This window comes from Gymnoscopelus microlampas, assembly GCF_963454915.1.
Source record: "Gymnoscopelus microlampas genome assembly, chromosome: 3".
Taxonomy (NCBI): domain Eukaryota; kingdom Metazoa; phylum Chordata; class Actinopteri; order Myctophiformes; family Myctophidae; genus Gymnoscopelus; species Gymnoscopelus microlampas.
The window spans coordinates 45,221,650-45,243,553 of NC_139940.1; the positions used below are offsets into that span (position 1 = coordinate 45,221,650).

A 21,904-nucleotide genomic window follows, 5' to 3' on the forward strand; every position below is an offset into this window, starting at 1 on the left:
CAGGACATTACATTACATTAGAGGACCCCAATGGAAACAAGCCATAGTGCTTTTCTTTTAGCATAATTTTGTATGAAACTGGTCAATCAATCATATTTTTTTTTCTTTCTCCACACCACGGTGAGAGGTGAAAAGGCAGTCATTTGAGTTTGATATCATTGTTTTTTTCATCGAAGGGGTTCTCAAACTTTTTCATGTCAAGGACCCCCAAATTGACACTTAATAGCCCTCGGACCCCCATTTGAAAAGATTTGCCAGGGACCCCATAAGAGAAGATTTTTACGGCTCTAGCAGTGATTCTCAACCATTTTAATTTCAAGGACCCCCCAGTTTGACATGCATTAGGCTACGGAACCCCATTTAATGGCATTTCCATCTCTGGGACCCCAATTTATGTTGTAAAATCAGAGTTAATTTCACTCTGAGAGTGTACAAATGGAACCAAATAATTTGGTTCCATTTGTACACTCTCAGAGCTACAGACCCATAAGGGCCCATTTGGTTCCTAACTATCCATCTTTTAGCTGGGCACCCCCTGGAAACCCCTCAAGGTCCCCGGACCCCACTTTGAGAACCAATGTTTTATAGTATCGTGTCGTGTGTGCATTCAAAATGCTGTGTTCCTGGGGAGGCTATAGTATAGGCTATACCCGATGTCTTATTTCGGTGTAGGCCTACATATAATACAGATAATCCAGCTGCCAGCACCACAATTAACATTTTGGATTTTTACCATGTGACATATTAATTCAGTGTTCATTTATCCATATTGTAATGTATCTAACTCCGAGACACTGTACAAATGTAAAACCACAAAGTTACATTTGTACTCTGTCTCTCAGAGTTACATTGTAGCTCTGGATTTCACAACTGTAGCCAATTAACTCAAATGTATTGACCTGGAGGAACAGTAACCCACAAATCTACAGCTTACAGCCCCCGATGGTCCATTATTAGTATAGGCTATTGGTCCTACTGTATAGTACTGTATAACAATATCAGTGATGTAAAGTAACTAAGTATATTTACTCAAGTACTGTACTTAAGTACAATTTTGAAGTATTTTTACTCTACTGGAGTATTTCCAATTTTCAGTATTTTTACTCCACTACATCTCAGAGGCACATATTGTACTTTTACTCCACTACAATTATTTGAAAACTGTCACTTTGTAGATTTTGATTATTATTACAAAGCATACATTGACCACTTCAACCCTATATATATACATTTTCGCCATTTGAAAATAGCCGATCTAAGCTCACAATGCCTCCCCATGCGACGCATTGTGAGCTTGTAGATCGGCTATTTTCAAAAGATTTTTGACTTGTGAAATGGGACATTCTGCACAATGAGTACTTTCACTTTTGGTACTTTAACTAAATTTTGATGCCTTTTGATACTTTTGTACTTTTACTCAAGTATATTTTAAATACAGGTCCTCGTCCTCTACTTGTAACAGAGTAGGCCTATATCTATACATTGCAGTATTGATACTTTTACTCAAGTAAGAAATGTGAGTATACTTTTCCACCACTGACTGTAGCCTACTATACTGTATACTAAGAAATAACCCACACATCTACAGCCCCAGATGGTCCATTATTGCAGTGTTTCTCAACCTGTGGGCTGGGACCCCCACATTATTTATTTTTGGGGGCGTCCCCAGATGACAGCGAAGTGACAATTTAAGGACTTTTAAGACCTTTTTAATACCTCAAAAGAGATAAAAGAAAAAAAAAAGACCATTACTGCATCAAAAGTAATCAACAAACTACACTATAAAAACTGGTCAAACATTGGCCAAATTGTCAAATAACATAAGAAATCGATAAAAAAAAAATAAATAGCAGATCTACAAGCTCAGTATTGTGAGCTTGTAGATCGGCTATTTTCACAATATCTTAAATGTAGCCTAATGCCCTCAACTACAATTCCAAGTGCTTGTCAGGGTGGGGGGTCCCCAGTTCAAAATGTGGGGGGGGGGTGCTAATGCAGAACCATGTACTGCATTAGCACTCAGTGGTATAGGCTATTGGTCCTATTGTAACAGCATACTGTATAACAATAGTGTGGGAGTCCATCCTGCCCGCCCCCTAGCCTCGCTTCCCTTGGGGGAGGAGATCGAATAGAAGAAGCAATAGGTATGTACTTAGGTCCCCCTCCAGGCATCCATGTTGTCCTGTCCAGTAGTCCAGTGATCGTCCACCCATCCGGACGGACGGTGTTAGGCTCTCTCTCTCTCTCTCTCGTCCCCCCTGTTGCTTTAAGCAGTGCGTCCTGTCGTCCGACAGGAGGCGTGTCTCCTCCACTACACACTGCACTGTAACGGCCGGAGGAGAGAGTCTGGAGGAAAAGCGTTACTCCTCCTGATCCGCTCCTTTCTCTCATCATTATAGGAACAAATCTACCGTATAGACTTTGTCTCTCTGGCTCTCCTTACAGTGTGTGTGACTATTGTTATTCCCTGCTGCTCTGTTCCGCTCCACCTATAGTCTATAAGGTAAGGCAGTTTGTTCTTTAAGTTTGCACTCATTAATTAGGTCTCCGTATTTCGGCGTGCATTAGCCTACTTTGGTGTTTTTTAAATCCCTCAGACATGGGGTGTTATGTTATATTATATAATATCTGATGTGGACAGAAAACAGGTGAGATGAGAGGTATAGGTGAGAGGCAGCAGCATCCAACGTCGTTTTACAATCGCAAAAACGCATAAGAAAATTAAAACCTTTTTTTCCCTGATAACGACGGACGCCGGAACGCATCTCCATTCGCACCTTATCGTCATCTCTATAAGATTTGAAGTTCACCCCGGCTGTCTTTTATAATGTGGGGCTATTTTTGGGGATAATGCTACTGTCTTGTGTATGTGTCCGATGAAGCTCGCTATTATAAATAATTTTAATGTCTTAAAAAAAAAAAAAAAAAAGGTTACGACTTGGCTGGTTAATAACGCGTGTAAGGAGACGTGACCTCGCTATGTCTTTGTCCGACCTCTATTTGAGACGCTTGTCAACCCCCCCCCCCCCCATGTTGTAGGGGTTGAGACGACATTATGGGGGTCATTAAACGTCTGCCATGGACTACAAATCGTGGGCTGTCAGCCCTAGCTGGCGTTGGCGTTGATGATGATCGGCTTTTATGAATGATCCATAGATTAGATATATATAACGTCTATAATCTTGTTGCCTGTGTGTGGATGCAGAGGAAAAAACTCACCGCTACAAGCAGTGCATGTAAATCCACACAGTTTGATGAGCACATTATTACTGAGTCCTGCAGCAGCACCACATCAACCTCTAAATCAACTTTATGATCATGCTGCTTGTTGTGGAGTGAGGGTTTTTTGGCTCGACCCCGAGGAAATGCCTTTGATTTGATTGATTGAATACTTTATTAACAGTTTTGAAGAAGAAAAAAAAGCACATCAAGTACAGTTCTATACAAAAGGATGCTAAAAAGGATTAAACCCCAAGAAAGAACTATGGCTCGTTTCCATTGGGGTCCTTCATGAATGTCCCTGAATGTCCTTTCGGTTCGGTGTCCCTTTAAAGTGCCGTTTGGACTGTAGAGCTGTCACCAAGCAGTCGTTAAAATGGATAATCTGCGCCAATAGTCAGTATAGGCTATATCTAAAATAATTGAAATAAAACAGGAACAACAATCACTTGAAAGAAGCAGAATGTTCCCTGATGACCACTGTTTACGCACAGGTCACCTGGCAGTTCCACTTGGACATCTGTTCATTACGCACAGGGTTACGGGCTAGGCTATACTAGTGGTTTTCAACCTTTTTCATGCCAAGGACCCCTAAACTGATATACCTTTGGCCGTGGACCTCACCTGAAGATGTTTTGTGCCAGGGACCCCCAAACACAAAGATTTGAGTTACAAATGTTTGCTTTAAATATATGAAGATTTTTCTAAAAATATCAGATCTACAAGCTCATAGCCCGGCACTCATAGCTGCGCTATATGAGCTTGTATATCTGCTCTTTTTGAATAGCCAAAGCTAAGTGGTTAAAATGATTGTGACGCTATGTTAACTAATTTCGCTGGGGACCCCCTGGTACCCCCCCAAGGACCACTGGTGGTCCCCGGACCACTGGTTGAGAACCACTAGGCTATAGCCTACTATACCAGGGAGTCAATTTGGTTATAGGCCTATATAAGGAATTTCCTTATGCACGTTAAATTACTTCAAATTCCTCTTGGAATTTGAAGATTAAAAATACAAATCCGCATGTATTATTTATTTGCCTTTTGTCGCATAGTAACTCGCCACATTGACCAATATAGGCCTCTGGAATTGTTTAAAAAATATGAACATAAGAATAAGATGACAAAATGTCAACTGCCAATTCCCACTATAATTTATGCTATATTGCTATCACCTAATTCATATAATTCATATAATTAGACTATAGTTTCGAATGATCCCGTTTGATACGTTCTTGCCCACAAGTGAATCTACACATTTTCTATAATAGCCATTTTACATTATAGCTTATCTATTGTATCAGAAGCCGCTTGTACAGTAGCTATATGCCAACTGACCACAATATATGAATGTTTTATTAATATGCATGGCGCTGGGCTGGTAATATATTACCTGCATATTACAGCATCTGACACATGGGCTGCGGTCCAAAGACAAATATCCACTAATTAATGCTTTAGTCAGTGACAGTTATCGATTTAAGAGGAAACGTTTGTCTTATTTCAATCGAGCCGATTGCGCCTATTCGAAAAATATTACTGACGCTGCATAGAAGCCAGCATCAATACTCTCTCGAGGCAATGATATATGATTTCTTACAATGGGCACTGTGATTACATTGGTTAAGAATGTAAGCATGAAAAGATGAGAGAACAGTGTCTTTTGGAGGTAACGGGTTCCTGCATAAATAATGTGCTGCATACAGCTCGTATAAAGTGAGATTTAAGCACAAAACGCATAACTTTTACACTGGCGTCTACAACTCCAGGGGCCCTCTCGCCTAAAGAGGAATTTTTAAATGATTAGCCTGATTAGCCAATTATACGCAGGTCCAGAATCACCAATTAATCCGAATTTCAAACAAAATGTATGCCGTTAATTCACTGGATAGCAAATAACGAGTATCACAGTTTACTGCGATTGTAAGCCACTGTGCATAATGATGTTTGAGTTTATCTCTAAAAATGCATTGTTTTGTTTAGTCAGCAAACCAGTAGGCCCAAGAAGTGAAACCACTTTTTGTGGTGGCTTGTGTTCCTGTTTGTTAACCGTAGCCTTTCATTATATTCCAAATGATGATCTGCAGTAGGCCTACATTATATAGGCACATCTCAAATCTTCATATACTTCATTCCATAAGCAGACCAGGGCCATCAACAGGCCCAATTAAGTATTTATGAGGTGACACTTTATACAATCAAAACTAATTAGGCTACTCTCTAAACATAATCACATTCTGTTATGAACTTCAAGTTGGCTTGTCGTTGCTTAACGGATCTCACACAGGATAGAAAAATGTAAAAAAGTATCACTTCCAAAAAAGACTGTGGAAAATACCAGTGTGCAACAAGAGGCAATTCATCATGTTGAGCCTACAGTGACAGGTTCGGTTCACAAGCATCTCACATGTGACTCCAAGGCTGAACAACTCCGATCAACAGAGGCAATCTTTTTTAAATTCATAGATTGATTTTTTTTACAGCTTTGCAGCGCTCCACTAAGGCAGCGACGGCCATCGAACCAACCAAATAACCGTGAATATCTGAGAACATCGGAAAGTGCCCGGTGCAGTGCCATGCACTAAATAAACATGACCACTTCGGCTGCCAATATAGCTATAGATCAATGGGGGAAAGTGTGGTCCGCAATAGCCGATCTACAAGCTCACAACGCGTCGCTGTGAGCTTGTGAGATCTGCTATTTTCAAAAAAGAATCTTGGAAAAAAGTGAACATTTTTGGAATATTTTCAAATCCACAAAATCTTGTATGGGGGTCTCTGTGGCACAGCATATTTTCAGAAGGTTGGGTCTACAAATACATGTTAATTCTTGGGGGTCCTTGACATGGCACCACTGGTTTAAACAACATTAGTTAACAAGCCCAAAGTGTTTGCCGGCAATGATACCGGAGAAATATGCCCGATCGTTTGCTCTCCGCTTCTCCCACTATAATCTTGGCTCGACGTCAGATGTTGCACCGACGGCAGTGCAGCAGAATGCAAGCATATAGACAGCCGAACACACACGCTCGCTAAAGGTGTACAGGGGCGCAGTTTCTCTGCCGGGGAGAAGCGAGATTCTGTTGCCTGGGATATTCAACGCTTTGTATTCTCCCCGCCGATGTTTATTATCTGTCTCCCAGGTTCTCCCCGTGAACGGAGCTCTCCGCGGTCCTGAACCCCTTGCCTGCCTAACATGGATGCCTCGCAACCGTCAGCCGAGTCGGAAGGTTGCTTCTTGGCGCAGTGAAGCCGGACTGGATGGACACGCAGCGCTTGCTAATGTAATAATGGATCATCTGGGGAAACGAAATGCTTTTGCCCTGATCTCCATCATGAGTGACCAGCACCACCAGCATGCCGTGATGAGCCTTCAGAGCCGTCGTCACCCTGCTGCTGCTTAACGTTTTCAACAAGGAGAGGAAGAAGAAGAATTTTCTGGGGGGAATATATATTCTACTCGGATCGGATCCCAGGGAATACATACAGTGTTTTCACCATGAAGATCATGACCTGTTCCCTGGTGGTGATAACTAATGCGAGGTTCAGGTGCATGGTCAGGCTTCTGCTGCTGCTGTTACAATGTGTGGGATATTCCCGTGGGATGCCGCACGTCTTGAGATTCGGTGAGTTGTAAGCTTTTTTTTGTTGTTGTTGTCGTCGTCGTTGTTGTTAAAAGTTCAGTCTCAAAGTTGTTACTTTTGCGTACTTGTTGTGCTGTGCACCACTGCACTGCCACGGAGCCACATGTGTTTTATGCTCTTTACCGGGGGTCTTCAACAGGGGGGCCGGGACCCCTAGGGGGTCCTCAGAGTTCATACAGGGGGGGGGAGGCACCAAATCTTGGTGTGTTAGGAACGTTTTCTTTGAACATTAAACACTCGAACCCATAGCATGCCTTTTCTGAGATGAACGCTTTTAGCCAAAAATAGCAGATCTACAAGCAAACGCTTGCAGCACTAGGCTTGTGGGCTTGCAGATCGGCTATTTTCGGCAAACAGGTTTGCTTTAGGGGGGAAAAAAGAGCAGATCAAGTACACATATTGAGGGTTTAAGTGTGGTTTAATCTGCAACATAATGTTATACAATATGTAGTGGGGGGGGATCCCTGCCTCATCTCTCTCAGCTAGGGGGTCCTTGGCCTGAAAAACGTTGAAGACCCCTGCTCTATACATTATGTTGCCGCCTGCTGTGAGACCTCATAGGATTACTGGGGTAGTGTGCCAACTATTTGACTGCTATACAAGTGTTTACATCCTATGGTTATATGCTCAGGGACGCCGTGTTCTTGTTGTGTTGTTGCAAGGACACACCACTGCTGTTTCGAGAGTAATGGCCAAAAAGACGTGACAAATGTGTCTCTAAAGTTGGCATAAACTGTTAGCGATAGCTACTTCTGTACAAGGATGAACCTGCCAGGCACCCGTATCACTCTGTGGCGAATTGTCAAACTGCAAATGTCAACTAGTTGAAGAAGTAATGAATTCCTGACACAGAACCTGTTGCTATGGGGCCCAGTGTGTGTCTTTCTCCTGTGTAGCTTATCCTCTGCTTCAGAGAGCGAGGCAGGAAGGAGAGCGCTGTACTCTGCCAGTCACTTGTTTATGACACCAGCTCAACCTTTCATTTTTTATTATCTTCCACATTTAGACACACACACGCGCGCGCACACACACACACACACACACACACACACACACACACACACACACACACACACACACACACACACACACACACACACACACACACACACACACACACACACACACACACACACACACACACACACACACACACACACACACTAGGACTATCCTCCTGGTTCAGCACCTTCCGACAGTACCCTGTCACAGCACCGCATTGGGCAGCTCTCTGTCCCAGCACCATAGACAGCACCCTTTTCACTAGTAACCATGGATAAGCACCCCTCCAAGGTAACCATGGACAGCACCCTTCCCTGGTAACCATGGATAGCACCCTTCCTTTGTACCATGGATAGCACCCTTTTTGTACCATGGATAGCACCCTTCTTTGTACCATGGATAGCACCCTTTCTTAGTACCATGGATAGCACCCTTCCTTAGTACCATGGAAAGCACTTTTAACTGGTACCATGGATAGCACTTTAAACTGGTACCATGGATAGCACTCTTAACTGGTACCATGGATAGCACTCTTCACTATTCGCTATAGCAGCATAGATGGCACCGATCAGTAGTACAGTGGACAGCTCCCTCCTCTAGTACCACGGACAGCACATTTTCCCCAGCATCACCACAGCTCCATTGACACCACTGTGCAGGGTTGCCAGATATGGCATTTTCCTAGATCTGGTCGCTTGTTTCTCTCACAGAATCTGGCAACGCTGGCACTGTCTTGTGTTCACAGTCCACAGGCAGCATTGGTTTGGGTCTAGTACAGGAAAAACACAACACAGCATACGTGGGCTGTCTGCGTTGGCAAGGCTGGTCTCACCACAGGCAGCATCATTAAAACGGTTGCACATGTTTCACCATGAATGATAATGGTATTGTTAATTCGCCGTTGCGATAAAAAAAATATCCGTGACCACATTACTAACAACCAAGTCAGGCAATGGGGGGGGGTCAGTGTTGAGCTTATATTGTATTAAATACTTCTGCATGCACAGTAAACTGTCACCATACCCTAGACTATCCTCTATCTTCACTGACTAGAGCTCAACTATGTTTGTAATACATTTAAACTTTAGATCACATTAACCTCACATTCATGCACACTAAACGTTTTGTAAGTACTCGATGATACACAGCTTAATCCACCTTCCTTACGTGAAAAATATGCAATAAATTGCAGAGGTGGTTTAAACGTGCCATTTGGGTGCCTTTGTGCTTCGTAAGCGTGTGTGTGTGTGTGTGTGTGTGTGTGTGTGTGTGTGTGTGTGTGTGTGTGTGTGTGTGTGTGTGTGTGTGTGTGTTTATGTTTAGAAGTGTACGTGCGTGCCTGCCTGCGTGTGTGCGTGAGTGTGTATGAGTGCACAAGGGAATACAAAAGGAAGGAATAAAGCAGGAGAGTCATCCAGGTCTTGACTATGTGCTCCCTTGCAGCAGAAGTCTCGTGATCTCGGACAGAAAGAAAGGGTAGTGGATGGAATGACGGAGGGAGCACGGATGGTGCCGGCAGAGATAGATTCCTGTGAGAGGGAAGTTTGTGTGTGTGTGCGTGTGCGTGAGCTCTCAAAGAGAGAACCCGCACGCACCAATGGGACGTCAGAAATCCCGCTGTCTTTTCTCCGGGGCGCGGAGCCATTGGTATCTTAGATGAGATCCTGTGAACTTGCACACTGGGGCCTGGGTGGAATTCCGTGTAGGCTACAGCGGCCTGATCCGTTCAGCGTTGGCTATATGGTGGCTGGCTTTCACTTCGGCATCTGCTCATCTGTGGAGCCGTGCATGCAACGCCTGCTGTTGAGATTATCATCTGCATTGGATGGATGGATGGATGGATGGATGGGTGGATGGGGGAACAGCTGGTGGAGAAGGGGGGGGGGGGGGGCAGGTGTTTTGGAAAGCTACGGCCTTCTTTTACAAAGCATAGGCTAGAGTGGCTCATTTATATGAGTCATGAGAACGGATCTACTAGAACAGAGCTACAAGCTATAACAACGTGTCACACACGTGTCTTTTTTTTGGTGACACCAGGCGACGCGGTCTGTAAGCGTTTGGAGATGCAACCAATTTGCATGCATTCCAAACCGTATGCATTCAAACCTTCTTTCATTACCCTGTGGAATTATTTTATTAGATTCAACGTTTTTTGCAATTGTCAACCAAATGGACCCTTATGGGTCTGTAACTCTGAGAGAGTGCAAATGGAACCAAATGGACCCTTACGGGTCCATTTGGTTCCATTTGTACACTCTCAGAGTTAGATTAACATTGATTTTACAGTGTATATTGGGGTCCCAGAGATATAAAAAAAAAATGCAATCAAATGGGGGCCCATGACCTACTAATGCAAATCAAATTGAGTTCCGTGAAATTGCAATGGTTCGGAATCACTGCTATGGCCTTAAAATGGTCTCTTTTGGGGGTCCCTGGCATATCTTTTCAAATGGGGTGTCTGTGGGCTGATATGTATCAATTTGGGGGTCCCTTGACATGAAAGAGTTTGAGAAGCACTGGGCTAAAGCTACTAATAGGCCTATCTGCGCAACAAATGGCTGAATAACGTTACACCACCATGTTCCACGCTGTGTTATGGGCTGAGCTGAGTGAGTGATAGGTTGGATCATTAGGTGTGCTGGTGTTCAGCATGTGTGTGAAGGTCACCGTCTAATGAGCAGATGAGCTAAATGCCGTGGGTCCTCCAGGCTAGAAAAACTCCCACTCATCTGGCTGATGAGTCCCTCTGTCTGGGGGAAAACATGCGCCTGTCAATAACCATGGAAAAGGCTGACATTATACAACACACAGAGGACAATAGGGATCTTCCCCCCACTTCTCCACCCCCAAATAACTTCCAGAACAAGGAGATTTAGCGGAGAGAGTGAAGCTACTTAAAGTTGTAGTGAGACAATGTTGAGGCAAAGCGGATCACCCAGGGACTAGACACGGTGTTTGATCTGAAATGGGGGGGCGGTGATAAGCATATAACAGCCTTGATTGAACAAGCTCATTTCCAGTGGTAATTTCAAGTATATGTATATGTATAAGTACTCTGTTACAAGTAAACGTCCAGAATTCAACATTTACTTGACTAAAAGTACAAAAGTAATGGTATCAAAATGTACTTAAAATACCAAAAGTAGAAAGTACTCATTATGCAGAATGTCCCATTTCACAAGTTTTCAAATGTATACAAATCTTTTGAAAATATCAGATCTACAAGCTCTCAATGTGTCCCATTGACCCATTCTGAGCTTGTAGATCGGCTATTTTCAAATGGCCGAAATGTATATAGGGCTGAAGTGGTTAATGTATGTTTTGTAATAATAATCAAAATCTACAAAGTAGTAACTAAAGCTTTCAAATAATTGTGGAAAAATGTAGTAAAAGTACAATATTTGCCTCTGAGATGTAGTGTAGTAGAAGTAAAAGTACTGAAAACTGGAAATACTCAAGTAAAGTAAAAAATACCTCAAAATTGTACTTAAGTACACTACTTGAGTACATGTACTTAGTTACTTTACACCACTGGGCGGTGATAAGCATAACAGCCTTCATTGAACAAGCTAATTTCCTCAGATCATGGTTACCGTCCTACTTTATCGATTCCCTGCAGACAGAGAGAGTACATGGAGATGTTACAACGCAATACATACGCCCCCTTCACACCTGGAGGTAAACCCATTTAACATGGTTGTGTGAGATGATGAATAGACTGACTGAGGTATGATTGAGAACCATTAAAAAGGTGGGCTGTGGGGTTAAATACATCATGACAGCTTAGAGAGAGAGAGAGAGAGAGAGAGAGAGAGAGAGAGAGAGAGAGAGAGAGAGAGAGAGAGAGAGGACCGCTTCCCCAGTCACAGTGATGTAAACTAAGCAGATACTTAATTGTCTTTGTACTCTGTGCCTTGAGTGAGAATTTGGATAAACAGAGAGAGGGAGAGGGGAAGGGAGAGAGAAGGGGCAAGAGCAGTGGTGTAAAGTAACTAAGTACATGTACTCAATTACTGTACTTAAGTACAATTTTAAGGTACTTTGACTTTACTGGAGTATTTCCAATTGTCTATTACTTCTACTTCCACTACATCTCAGAGGTAAATATTATACTTTTACTCCACTACAATTACTTGAAGACCTTAGTTACTAGTTACTTTGCAGGTATAAATTATGACATTATAAAACATACATTAACCACTTCAGCCCTATTTCTTATCTGGGCTATTTTTACTTTTACTTGTAACAGAGTACTTCTACATTGCAGTATTGATACTTTTACTTAAGTAAAACATTTGAGTACTTTTTCCACCACTGGAGAGAAGGGGAGAGAGAGAGGGAGTGGGGGGGGGGGGGGGGGGGGGGTGGGAGGGGGGGGGGGGTAGAGCAAGTGAGAGAGAGAATATATATAGAGACTAGAGAGTGAGAGAGTAAAAGAGATTAGTCAGCCCTTTCTTTTTGACTCTGAGCAATTTATTCACTGTGGACCAAACTGTACATTTGTCAAAAGGCTGACTCCTGACCTTCTTGCCGAGAGCCAAGACGAGAAGGAGAACACGGCACACACAGCCTAAGTGCTCTCGCTCAACAGCTCTGAAGAGGAAAAGTACACCTACTAAATATTTGTTGAAATTTGTCCTTTTAACCCATTCAAGCCGGGAACGCATCTGTGTCACTTTAGATTTCTTTGCAGATAGTAGATATACAAGCTCTACAAGCTCTTAAAAAAATAAGTATGTGTCAATCTTTAAATATAGTACATATACATTTTTTACTCAAATCTTTGCTTCTGGGGGTCCCTGGAACAAAACATTTTCAGATGGGGGTCCGCGGCCAAATACATATCATTTTGTGGGTCCTTGACATGAAAAGGTTTGAGAACCACTGATATTATAGCAACATACGTTTAAAAAAAAAAACCTGTAAGGATTTAGAAGACATCTGTAGAATCCCCAGAAGCAAAGATTTGAGTTAAAATGTTTGCTTTAAAAAATATCTATATATTCAAAGATTTGCACACATTTTCACGATTTTTCAAAAAATAGCAGATCTACAAGCTCATAGTGCGGCACTCGGTGCTGAGAGCTTCTAGATCTGCTATTTTTTAATAGCCCAAAGAAATCTAAAAATGACACGGATGCGTTCCCGGTCTTAAAGGGTTAATTTGGGGACACTGGCGAGTTCCGAAAATCAATTAATATGCGTCTGCTAATCCCCACTGAATGCAAGTCAATGAATAAAAACCACAGTGTGATCAACATGGTTGGAGGAAGGCTGTTTTCCCCCCAGTCATTTGTTTATTGCACTCACAACTCCTCCACTTTAATTAAACAGGCCTTCGTCCTAGCACATGTGTTCAGAGGTCAAGGTTTTAGAAGCCCGGTAATGAAGCTATCATAACAATTACAAGCATGCTCGTGTATTGCTTTGGCTGAACTATGTTTGACCCCAGTTAAGCAGAATCTAATCTGGTTTGATGGCACCACGCTAAGGGCAATAGCTTTTAAAAGGCGACCATTTCTTTGACTGTTTCAGTTTGGCTATGGCTAATAATCATCCCATGCTTTGGAAGTCGCCGTGGGACTGAGGCTGCTTTCAAGGATCCACCATTCATTTATACAAGCTTTTCATCTATAGTATAACTGTGGTTTATCACTATGCCATCAGCAGTTATCAGCAGTGGTGGAAAACGTGCTCACATTTTTGACTTATGTAAACGTATCGATACTGCAACAACGTAGAAATACTCTGTTACAAGTAAAAGTCTGGAATTCAAAGTGTACTTGGGTAAAAGTACAAAAGTATTGGTATCAAAGTGTACTTAAAGTACCAAAAGTAGAAAGGTCCCATTTCACAAGTTTTCAAAGTTTTCAGCTTTTGAAAATAGCAGATCTACAAGCTCACAATGCGTCGCGATGCGACGCATTGTGAGCTTGTAGATCGGCTATTTTCAAATAGCCAAAGTTTAAATAGGGCTGAAGGGGTTAATGTATGTTTAGTAATAATAACACAAATCTACAAAGTAACTCGTAACTAAAGTATTCAAATAATTGTAGTGGAGTAAAAGTATAATAATTGGATCCGAGATGTAGTGGAGTACAAGTAAAAGTATTGGAAGTTGGAAATACTCCAGTCAAAAATTGTACTTAAGTACAGTACTTAAGTAAATGTACTTAGTTACTTTACACCACTGGTTATCAGACCAATAAAAGAAAATCCAGTTCGACACAATCTAAACGTGTGTCGTGATGAATGGAACTCACGTTCTCATCAGTGGTGTGAAATAATGCGGCCCTGCGTGCCGGGCGAGAGGAGGAAAAAGTCTGTTTTATGACATTGGGATGAGGGGCATCGGTAAAGCCTGTTATCTGTCGCCAAAGGACCAACATTTAACCAGTGCTGTCACCTTTAAATCACACAGAGCGCTGCAGAGACAGCATGCTGATAAAACTCAGGGCAAGCGCCGAAAGGAGAGCTGCTATCAAACCCATAGGAACAACTATGCCCCCCCCCCCCCCCGAGTAATTCTCCCAATAAATAACTATAAACCCAACGCTCCAGGAAAAGGTCACGGAGAAACCATGTATGCATTCAGCACGTGCAAGCAGTTCTACAAGCTCACAGCACATCGCATCATGAGGCACTGTGAGCTTGTAGATCGGCTATTTTCAAACGACCAAAGTGTAAAATAGGGCTGAAGCTGGCAGACAATTATCACATGAAAACACACACACACACACACACACACACACACACACACACACACACACACACACACACACACACACACACACACACACACACACACACACACACACACGCACACACGCGCCCGCGCGCGCACACGCTCACATTATATGTACGTGCAGGTTCAAACTAATTTTGCATTGAGTGTAAAAATGGACCCTTACAGGTCAATGTGCACACTTTCACAAAAGACCCTCACATTTAAATGAGCACTTGAGGAGGGGGTTTCACAGTGTGAAAAGGAGAAGACAGGCACAACCTTTGGTCAAATCAGTATGGCTGTGTTTTTAATGAGCTACGGTACTGTGCAGGTGGGTGGAATCCCGGTTCTCTGTAGCCTGTTGGTCACTGACACAAACCTCAGACAACTATAACTGCTGCGTTGTTTGCCACTATAAGTGAATGCCAGTGGTGGAAGAAGTACTCGGATATTTTACTTAAGTAAAAGTAGCAATATAAAAATGCGATGTTACAAGTAACATCGCCGTGTTCAAAATTTCACTTGAGTAAAAGTACAAAAGTATCAAAATATACTGAAAGTACCAAAAGTAAAAGTACAAAAATGTTTGAAAATAGCAGATCTACAAGCTCACAACGCGTCGCATCGCAAATTGTACTTAAAGGACGACTTCACCGATTTTCAACCTATCTTCATATAATTGGTCCTCACTAATACTCATGATAAAATGGTAAAAAAAAAAATCTACTCGGCCTGTGTCTCAGAGGAGGGCTGTGGACAGTTCAGAGTCCCGTCTACCAGTGACATCATCAATGGGGAATCCACGGTCTGCCACCTCGGGGCGACTGACTCCCTCGCCACTCAACGGTCCTTCTGGTCGATCGACACGGTCACGACTTTTTTCTGTTCTGGCCCCACAGTGGTGGAATGAACTTCCCACTGATGTCAGGACAGCAGAGTCACTGCCCATCTTTCGCCGCAGGCTGAAAACCCACCTCTTCAGGAAACACTATCCTTCCTCTTTGCCTGGCCTACTTGTTGTTAACTAGTTGTACGAACTCTTGTTTTATTTTTGTATCGTTTTATTGGATCTTGTTTAGTCGACTCACTTATTTGTTTTAGCTCGTGCTCATTTGATTTTGCCATTTTTGTCTCATCTGTTTAAGAAAGTAGGTAGCTGATATATTGCACTTTTACCTTAGCGCTAGGTATACTCTTGGTTGCTTGTTTTTGCAGGAAATGTACTTTGCAGGAAACGAAACTTCTGGTGATTAGTAGTTTTCGTTCCCTACCTATGTTGAATACACTTATTGTAAGTCGCTTTGGATAAAAGCGTCTGCTAAATGACTGTAATTTAATTTAATTTAATTTAATTTTAATTTAATTTTTAATTTAATTTTTAATTTAATTTAATTTAATTTTAATTTAATAGAAACTGCAGGCTTTCTATTCCTGGAAAGTTGCAATGCAATAAAAGAAGCCGTTGTTCTCGTGTTAATAAAAATCTAAATAAAAAATGTGAAATCTTGTTGGAAAAGAAAATCATGCCTAACAATGATGTCACTGGTAGACGGGGTTCTGGACTGTCCACAGCCCTCCTCTGAGACACAGACCAAGTAGAAAAAGATTGTACCATTTTATCATGAGTATTAGTGAGGACCAATTATATGAAGATAGGTTGAAAATCGGTGAAGTCGTCCTTTAAGTACAGTACTTGAGTAAATGTACTTACATTCCGCCACCTGTGAATGCAGTGGCAGACCGGAGGAGGGGTCATACTGGGGGCACACAGACGTGCGAGGTGTGACGCGTGTACGTGCGCACGCCTGCTTTCGAACAGTATGTTCTCGTGGAAACGGTTACTCAGCCGATATAGCCGATAGGTCTGTTGAAATGGAAATAGGTTGAGCGGCTTCACAGAATGGCAACGCTCATTATATCACCCCTCATTGAGGGCAACTCAAGCATGTGATATGTCACGGAGTCCCTTTATGCCCTCAGGCAACGGAGCGAGCGTTACACGATGGCAGCGCTGCTTCTTTCTCATTGTCCCCCCGCTATGACGTTGTTGTTGATATTATAAAGCGTGCGTTCCTCTTCTTGGGTTATTTTTCCGCCCCCCCCCATCACTAGTTTAGAGTCTTCAAGATGCCTGTTTGTCAAAAACACTGACAACAAATGGTTCACTGCAGTGAAGAAAATGTCAATTTTAATTTGTGTCGGGGAGATAAAAAGAAACGAGTGCACTGTCATTTTACCCTGAGAGTGTGCAAATGTAACGAAATGGACCCGTCGAGGGTCCATTTGGTTACGTTTGTGCACTCTCTGAGTTACAAATGGACACATTAACACTGAGTATTTTACTATTTGGCTTATGAAATAGGAATGCATTAAAGGAAAGGGAAAATGTCTTTAAACATGATGCCAATCAACCGAATCGGATAACGGAACGACAAAAAGGACGTGCCATGGTTCGAAATTGTGTACCAATAATAACCAAAGGCACAACATGAGCGGCAAATACACTTATAGACTTCCTGAGCGTCATTTTCAAATCCACCTTGCCCCTTTATGTGATTTACATGTGCTGTATTTTCCGTGCATAATATCACATATGCGGTGTTGAAGCATTTCGTATTTCGTGTTCCATATTTATGTGTAGTTTGATAGGCTCTATGCACAGCAGCCATATTATCACTTCCTCCACAGGTGTTACCAATGATACTAATGAAGGCTCTGTTCCATTTAGTGTAGCACAGTGGTTCTCAGACTTTTCAATTTCCACGACCCCCATAACTCTGAGAGTGCGGTTCCATTTGGACAATCTCAGAGTTACACACCCATAAGAAGCCATTTGGAAACCCCTTAAGGAACCATGAGGGTCCCTGGACCCACATTTTAGTCCCACTGGTGTAGCAGAGTGTTTTCAGTGAGCCAACATAAACAATCTCAGCACCCTGACTCTTATCTGTTTGACCAGAAGCCTTCATTAGTATCATTGGTAACACCTGTGAATGACTTCACAATATGGCTGCTGTGCATAGAGCCTATTGGAGCTGAATGACAATTGGCTTTCTTTGCACGCAGTAAAATATGGTGTGTAAAAAAAATGGCCCCCGGGGCTTATGTCAAAAATGACATTCCACACTTCAACCTATGACACCCCCCCCCTCTCTCTCTCCCCCCCCCCCTGCACCACCACATTACAATGTCTGGTGATGATGAGGGTAAACATGGAGTCTCACACACGCCAGTCAGAGAGCCCAGGCCTTTGATGTAATAAATGTCCAATGTTCTAGATGCCCTCTGTTTAAAATGCATGACTTGCCAGCTCCATCCCCGACACATTATAATCACTGAACCTCACCCTCTGTCACAGCTTCAATATTTCACACTGGCCTTCTGTTTGCCCTTCTTCTCATTGGCTAATTTCTCTCTCTCCCTCTCTCTCTCTCTCTCTCTCTCTCTCTCTCTCTCTCTCCTCTCTCACTCCCCCCTGTCCAGCGTTGCCAGATCTGCTTATTATGATTTCCCCGCAAGATTTTATTTGAAAATAGCCGATCTACAAGCTCACAACGCGTCGCGATGCAACGCGTTGTGAGCTTGTAGATCGGCTATTTTCAAATAGCTGATGTATATGTTAAAGTGCTCATGTGGCCCATATAGTCGCTTCTTTTGGGCTGGTTTTCCTATACCTGGTTGCTTGTTTCTCTCACAGAATCTGGCAACACTGCCCCTATCTCTCTTTCTCTCTGTGAATTAATCCAAGTTCTCTCTGTCCTATCTCCTCCGGGTGATGTAAAAAAAAGTGTGATTTTTTTTTTCTTTTTTCAAGAAAAAAACGAAATGGACTTTATTTGCCTTAGCACTGCCAGTCTGAATTATTGGCTACCTTAAATTGAGTTTTAGCAAGGGTTGGCTTTGTCAGTATTACACTGTGTCCTGGCTGACAGCCAGCAGACTCCCAGCAAATGTATTTAAATCAGTGCTAAGCTGCTTAAAATATTCATATTTCACTCACTACTAGTTTATAGAATATTTGAAACTATCTGTGATGACTGGCAAATCGGCGACACAGTTGAAAAATATCTCTCATCGGGTATTTTCAGCAAAGGGGCCCTATCCACCCACCCACACACACCTACACACACACGCACGCACGCACGCGCGAGCGCCACGGCCCAGCGTCGGGGCAGAGTGTGAGAGAGAAGAGTGTGTTTCTGATATGGCTGAATCTCTGCCTCTCTTCCAACTGGAGGCGGGGAGGGAGAGGGGGAGAGGGAGAGAGAGAGAGAAAATGCCACGTTCCTCACAGGGCTTGTGACGCCGCCATGCGTGAAGACATTTAATGTGCCTCGCGAAATGATTATTCTAAAAGCTGCTCTCCCCCAACTCGCCTGCATGCATCCCCTCGGTTTGGCTTCAAAAAAAAGCACACGGTCTCTCTGTTCACTGTTGGTTTTGCCAAGTAGCAAAATAAGGCACATATTTGTCAGTAATTAGCCCGAGAGCCTCAGAGGTCTGCTCGCTCTGTGCCGTGGCGCGTGCATCGCTGCCTCCTATACTGTGTCTACATTACCACCCTATCTCCTTCCATGGCCGCATTCTGTTGGACTGGGGCTGGGTGAGAGAACTGCTGACTGGCTATATAGATGTACAGTTTGGGGCTAGAGGTGACTGACTTTGTGTGTGTGTGTGTGTGTGTGTGTGTGTGTGTGTGTCTCTCTCTCTCTCTCTCTCTCTCTCTCTCTCTCTCTCTCTCTCTCTCTCTCTCTCTCTCTCTCTCTCTCTCTCCTCTCTCTCTGTGTGCGTGTGTGTGTGTGCGCTGTGACTGTGCTGTTCTCATACTGAGGACACAGTGAGGACAGGTTCTCTTGTGAGGGCCATTGCCTGTGTTCCTGTTAACGGTAACATGAGTCACGACTCCTAATGCCGCGCCGTCCTCTTCCCGTGGACATTATACTCTCTGTGTGTTCTGTCCTATACCGTTGTCATTGCTCGGCGCCCGGCGGTGCCGCGATGTCTCTCTGTAGGACGGTGTCATGGTGCAGGCTGTCTGAGGGAGACGGGGTCATTCATCTGCTTGTCATTCGGACCGTTTTGGTCAGTCAGCATAATCGGGAAGTAAAAAGCCCAATTTATATTCTTCGCCGTTCGACCGAGTTGCTGGCGGAAAATGACTGATTTCCGGAGAGCGGCGGCACGGTTGCGTGACAAAGTCCAATTAAGCCTTAACCACGTTAAACTTGGCTTCCCTGTTTTGAGACGGTCATTATAGGCAAAACGTTCTAAAAAAGAACAGAGATTTGCCGTGATCTACCATCTCACGAGGCATTGGATTGCGATGTGTATAGCAAGTTGTAGATCATTGGTTCTCTAAGTATTCTATACTTTGGCTATTAAAAAATAGCAGATATACAAGCTCATAGCACGGCACTAAGTGCTGCGTCATGAGCTTGTAGATCTGCTATTTTTGAAAAATCTCGAAAATGTGATGAATGTGTGATTTTTTTTTTCTTTGCTTCTGAGGGTCTCTGGCACAACATATCTTCAGGTGGGGGTACGTGGCCAAATACATATCAATTTGGGGGTCCTTGGCACGATAAAGTTTGAGAACCACTGTTGTAGATCAGTATGTATTTTCGCCTCGAGATACAATTATAAGTACAAATCAGCCTTGACTGGGTAAACCAGCCAATAGGTAGCTGTTCTATCCAGCTAATCCGGCTGTGAGTGAGTTACCGAAATCTGTCAGGCAACATTCCAGTCAGTCAGAAAGTCAGTCGGTCTGCCATGTCATTCAGAGTCTCAAGCAGATCTCTCTATCCTCCATCTCCTCTGGCTGTGGGAGGCAGGAGGTAGGAGGAGGACCGGAGATGGAGCTGCTGCATGCTTGTGGATGTAAAGTCCTCTCATTGAGAATGGCAGAGCCGCCTCCTAGAGTCAATAACTCATTTGGAAGGGGTTATGAATTAGAATGATCTTGCTGAGGGGAAGGTAGACTCCAGCCCATATCCTGCCTCTGGTCTCTAAAGAAACTGGAATAATAATCTGCCGAAAATCAATAGTGGAAAGCAGTGCCACGGGGACAAATACCACAAGCCCATTCTGTATCACGCACGCACGCATGCACGCACGCACCCACAATCGCGCACGCACGCACGCACGCACGAACGCACGCACAAACAGACTCTCCTATCCGTCAATCGGCTGAATTTTCTGCTGATACGCCATAAATCCAATTCCCGAAATGTCATATTAAAATTTCAGGCCGTTTAGATTGGCCCGTGTGTTGAGAATGATGGCTCAGGCTCTCCCAGGGGCCCGGATTATATGTCAATGATGTCCTCGGTGCCAGGGAGCTGCCTTTTATTAGCTTGTATTTAGATTGAAGTGTCATCCACGCTGTGAGTGCATGCCTCTGCTGCTGCTGTTATCTGACAGTGTTGTCCTGTATGTGCGCGATGCCATGCGTCCCTTAACGCTTTCAACCTGGTTTCCCCATGTCTTTGGCCATGTCATTATAAGGCAAACATTTTCAAAAAATCCCCCAAAAATGATGCAAATAATAGCCGATCAACAAGCTCACAACACATCGCTTCATGTTGAGAGCTTGCAGATATAGGCTATTTTTGCAGTTAAGTATATCACTTACAGTATATCACTGAAATGTATATCACTGTGTTTATGTATGGCCAGCACTTTTGTGTGCCCTTGCTGATTTCTGTATGTTTATCCCCTTCTCTAAAACATTTATATACGGCTGGTTGACAAAGATAAACCTGTGGTGTGATGATGTGTGTGATGTGTATCGTTCAGATCATGTCTATTGTGATACTACACAAAACGTGAGCCATCGGAGTGTCGGCTCGGACAAAACGAGGATCTTGTACTGTCCTCTACATCCACCTATAGATACCGGAGAATGGGAGGACAAGTGTGTGTGTGTGTGTGTGTGTGTGTGTGTGTGTGTGTGTGAGAGAGCTTTGAGTGTACTGTACAGTACATGACAGCAGATGGAGAGAGAGAGAGAGAGAGAGAGAGAGAGAGAGAGAGAGAGAGAGAGAAGAGAGAGAGAGAGAGAGAGAGAGAGGAGAGAGAGAGGAGAGAGAGAGAGAGAGAGAGAGAGAGAGAGAGAGAGAGAGAGAGAGAGAGAGAGAGAGAGAGAGAGAGTCCTTGACAGTGCAAAACCTCACTAGGTCAACTTGCTTGTGAAATGGAGGAGTTTGTTTTGCGAGCCTGGTGCTCTAATGAATGCATCAGCATCATTACAGATGCTTCCCCTGTCTGTCTGTGTCTCTCTCTCTCTCTCTCTCTCTCCTCTCTCTCTCTC

At 43.3% G+C, this 21,904-nt stretch overlaps 1 protein-coding gene across 1 annotated transcript in view; it reads left to right on the forward strand.

Annotated features, from left to right (window-relative positions):
• Nucleotides 1-6,727: 6,727 nt before the first annotated feature.
• Nucleotides 6,728-21,904, forward strand: part of LOC311042760 (glutamate receptor ionotropic, kainate 2) — a gene marked incomplete at both ends in the record, with an annotated part of 238,476 nt that continues 223,299 nt past the window's right edge. Inside the window, one exon of the mRNA XM_084053745.1 lies at nt 6,728-6,845. Coding sequence (XP_083909871.1) covers nt 6,728-6,845 — 118 coding nt within the window. The remainder of the gene's footprint in view (nt 6,846-21,904) is intronic.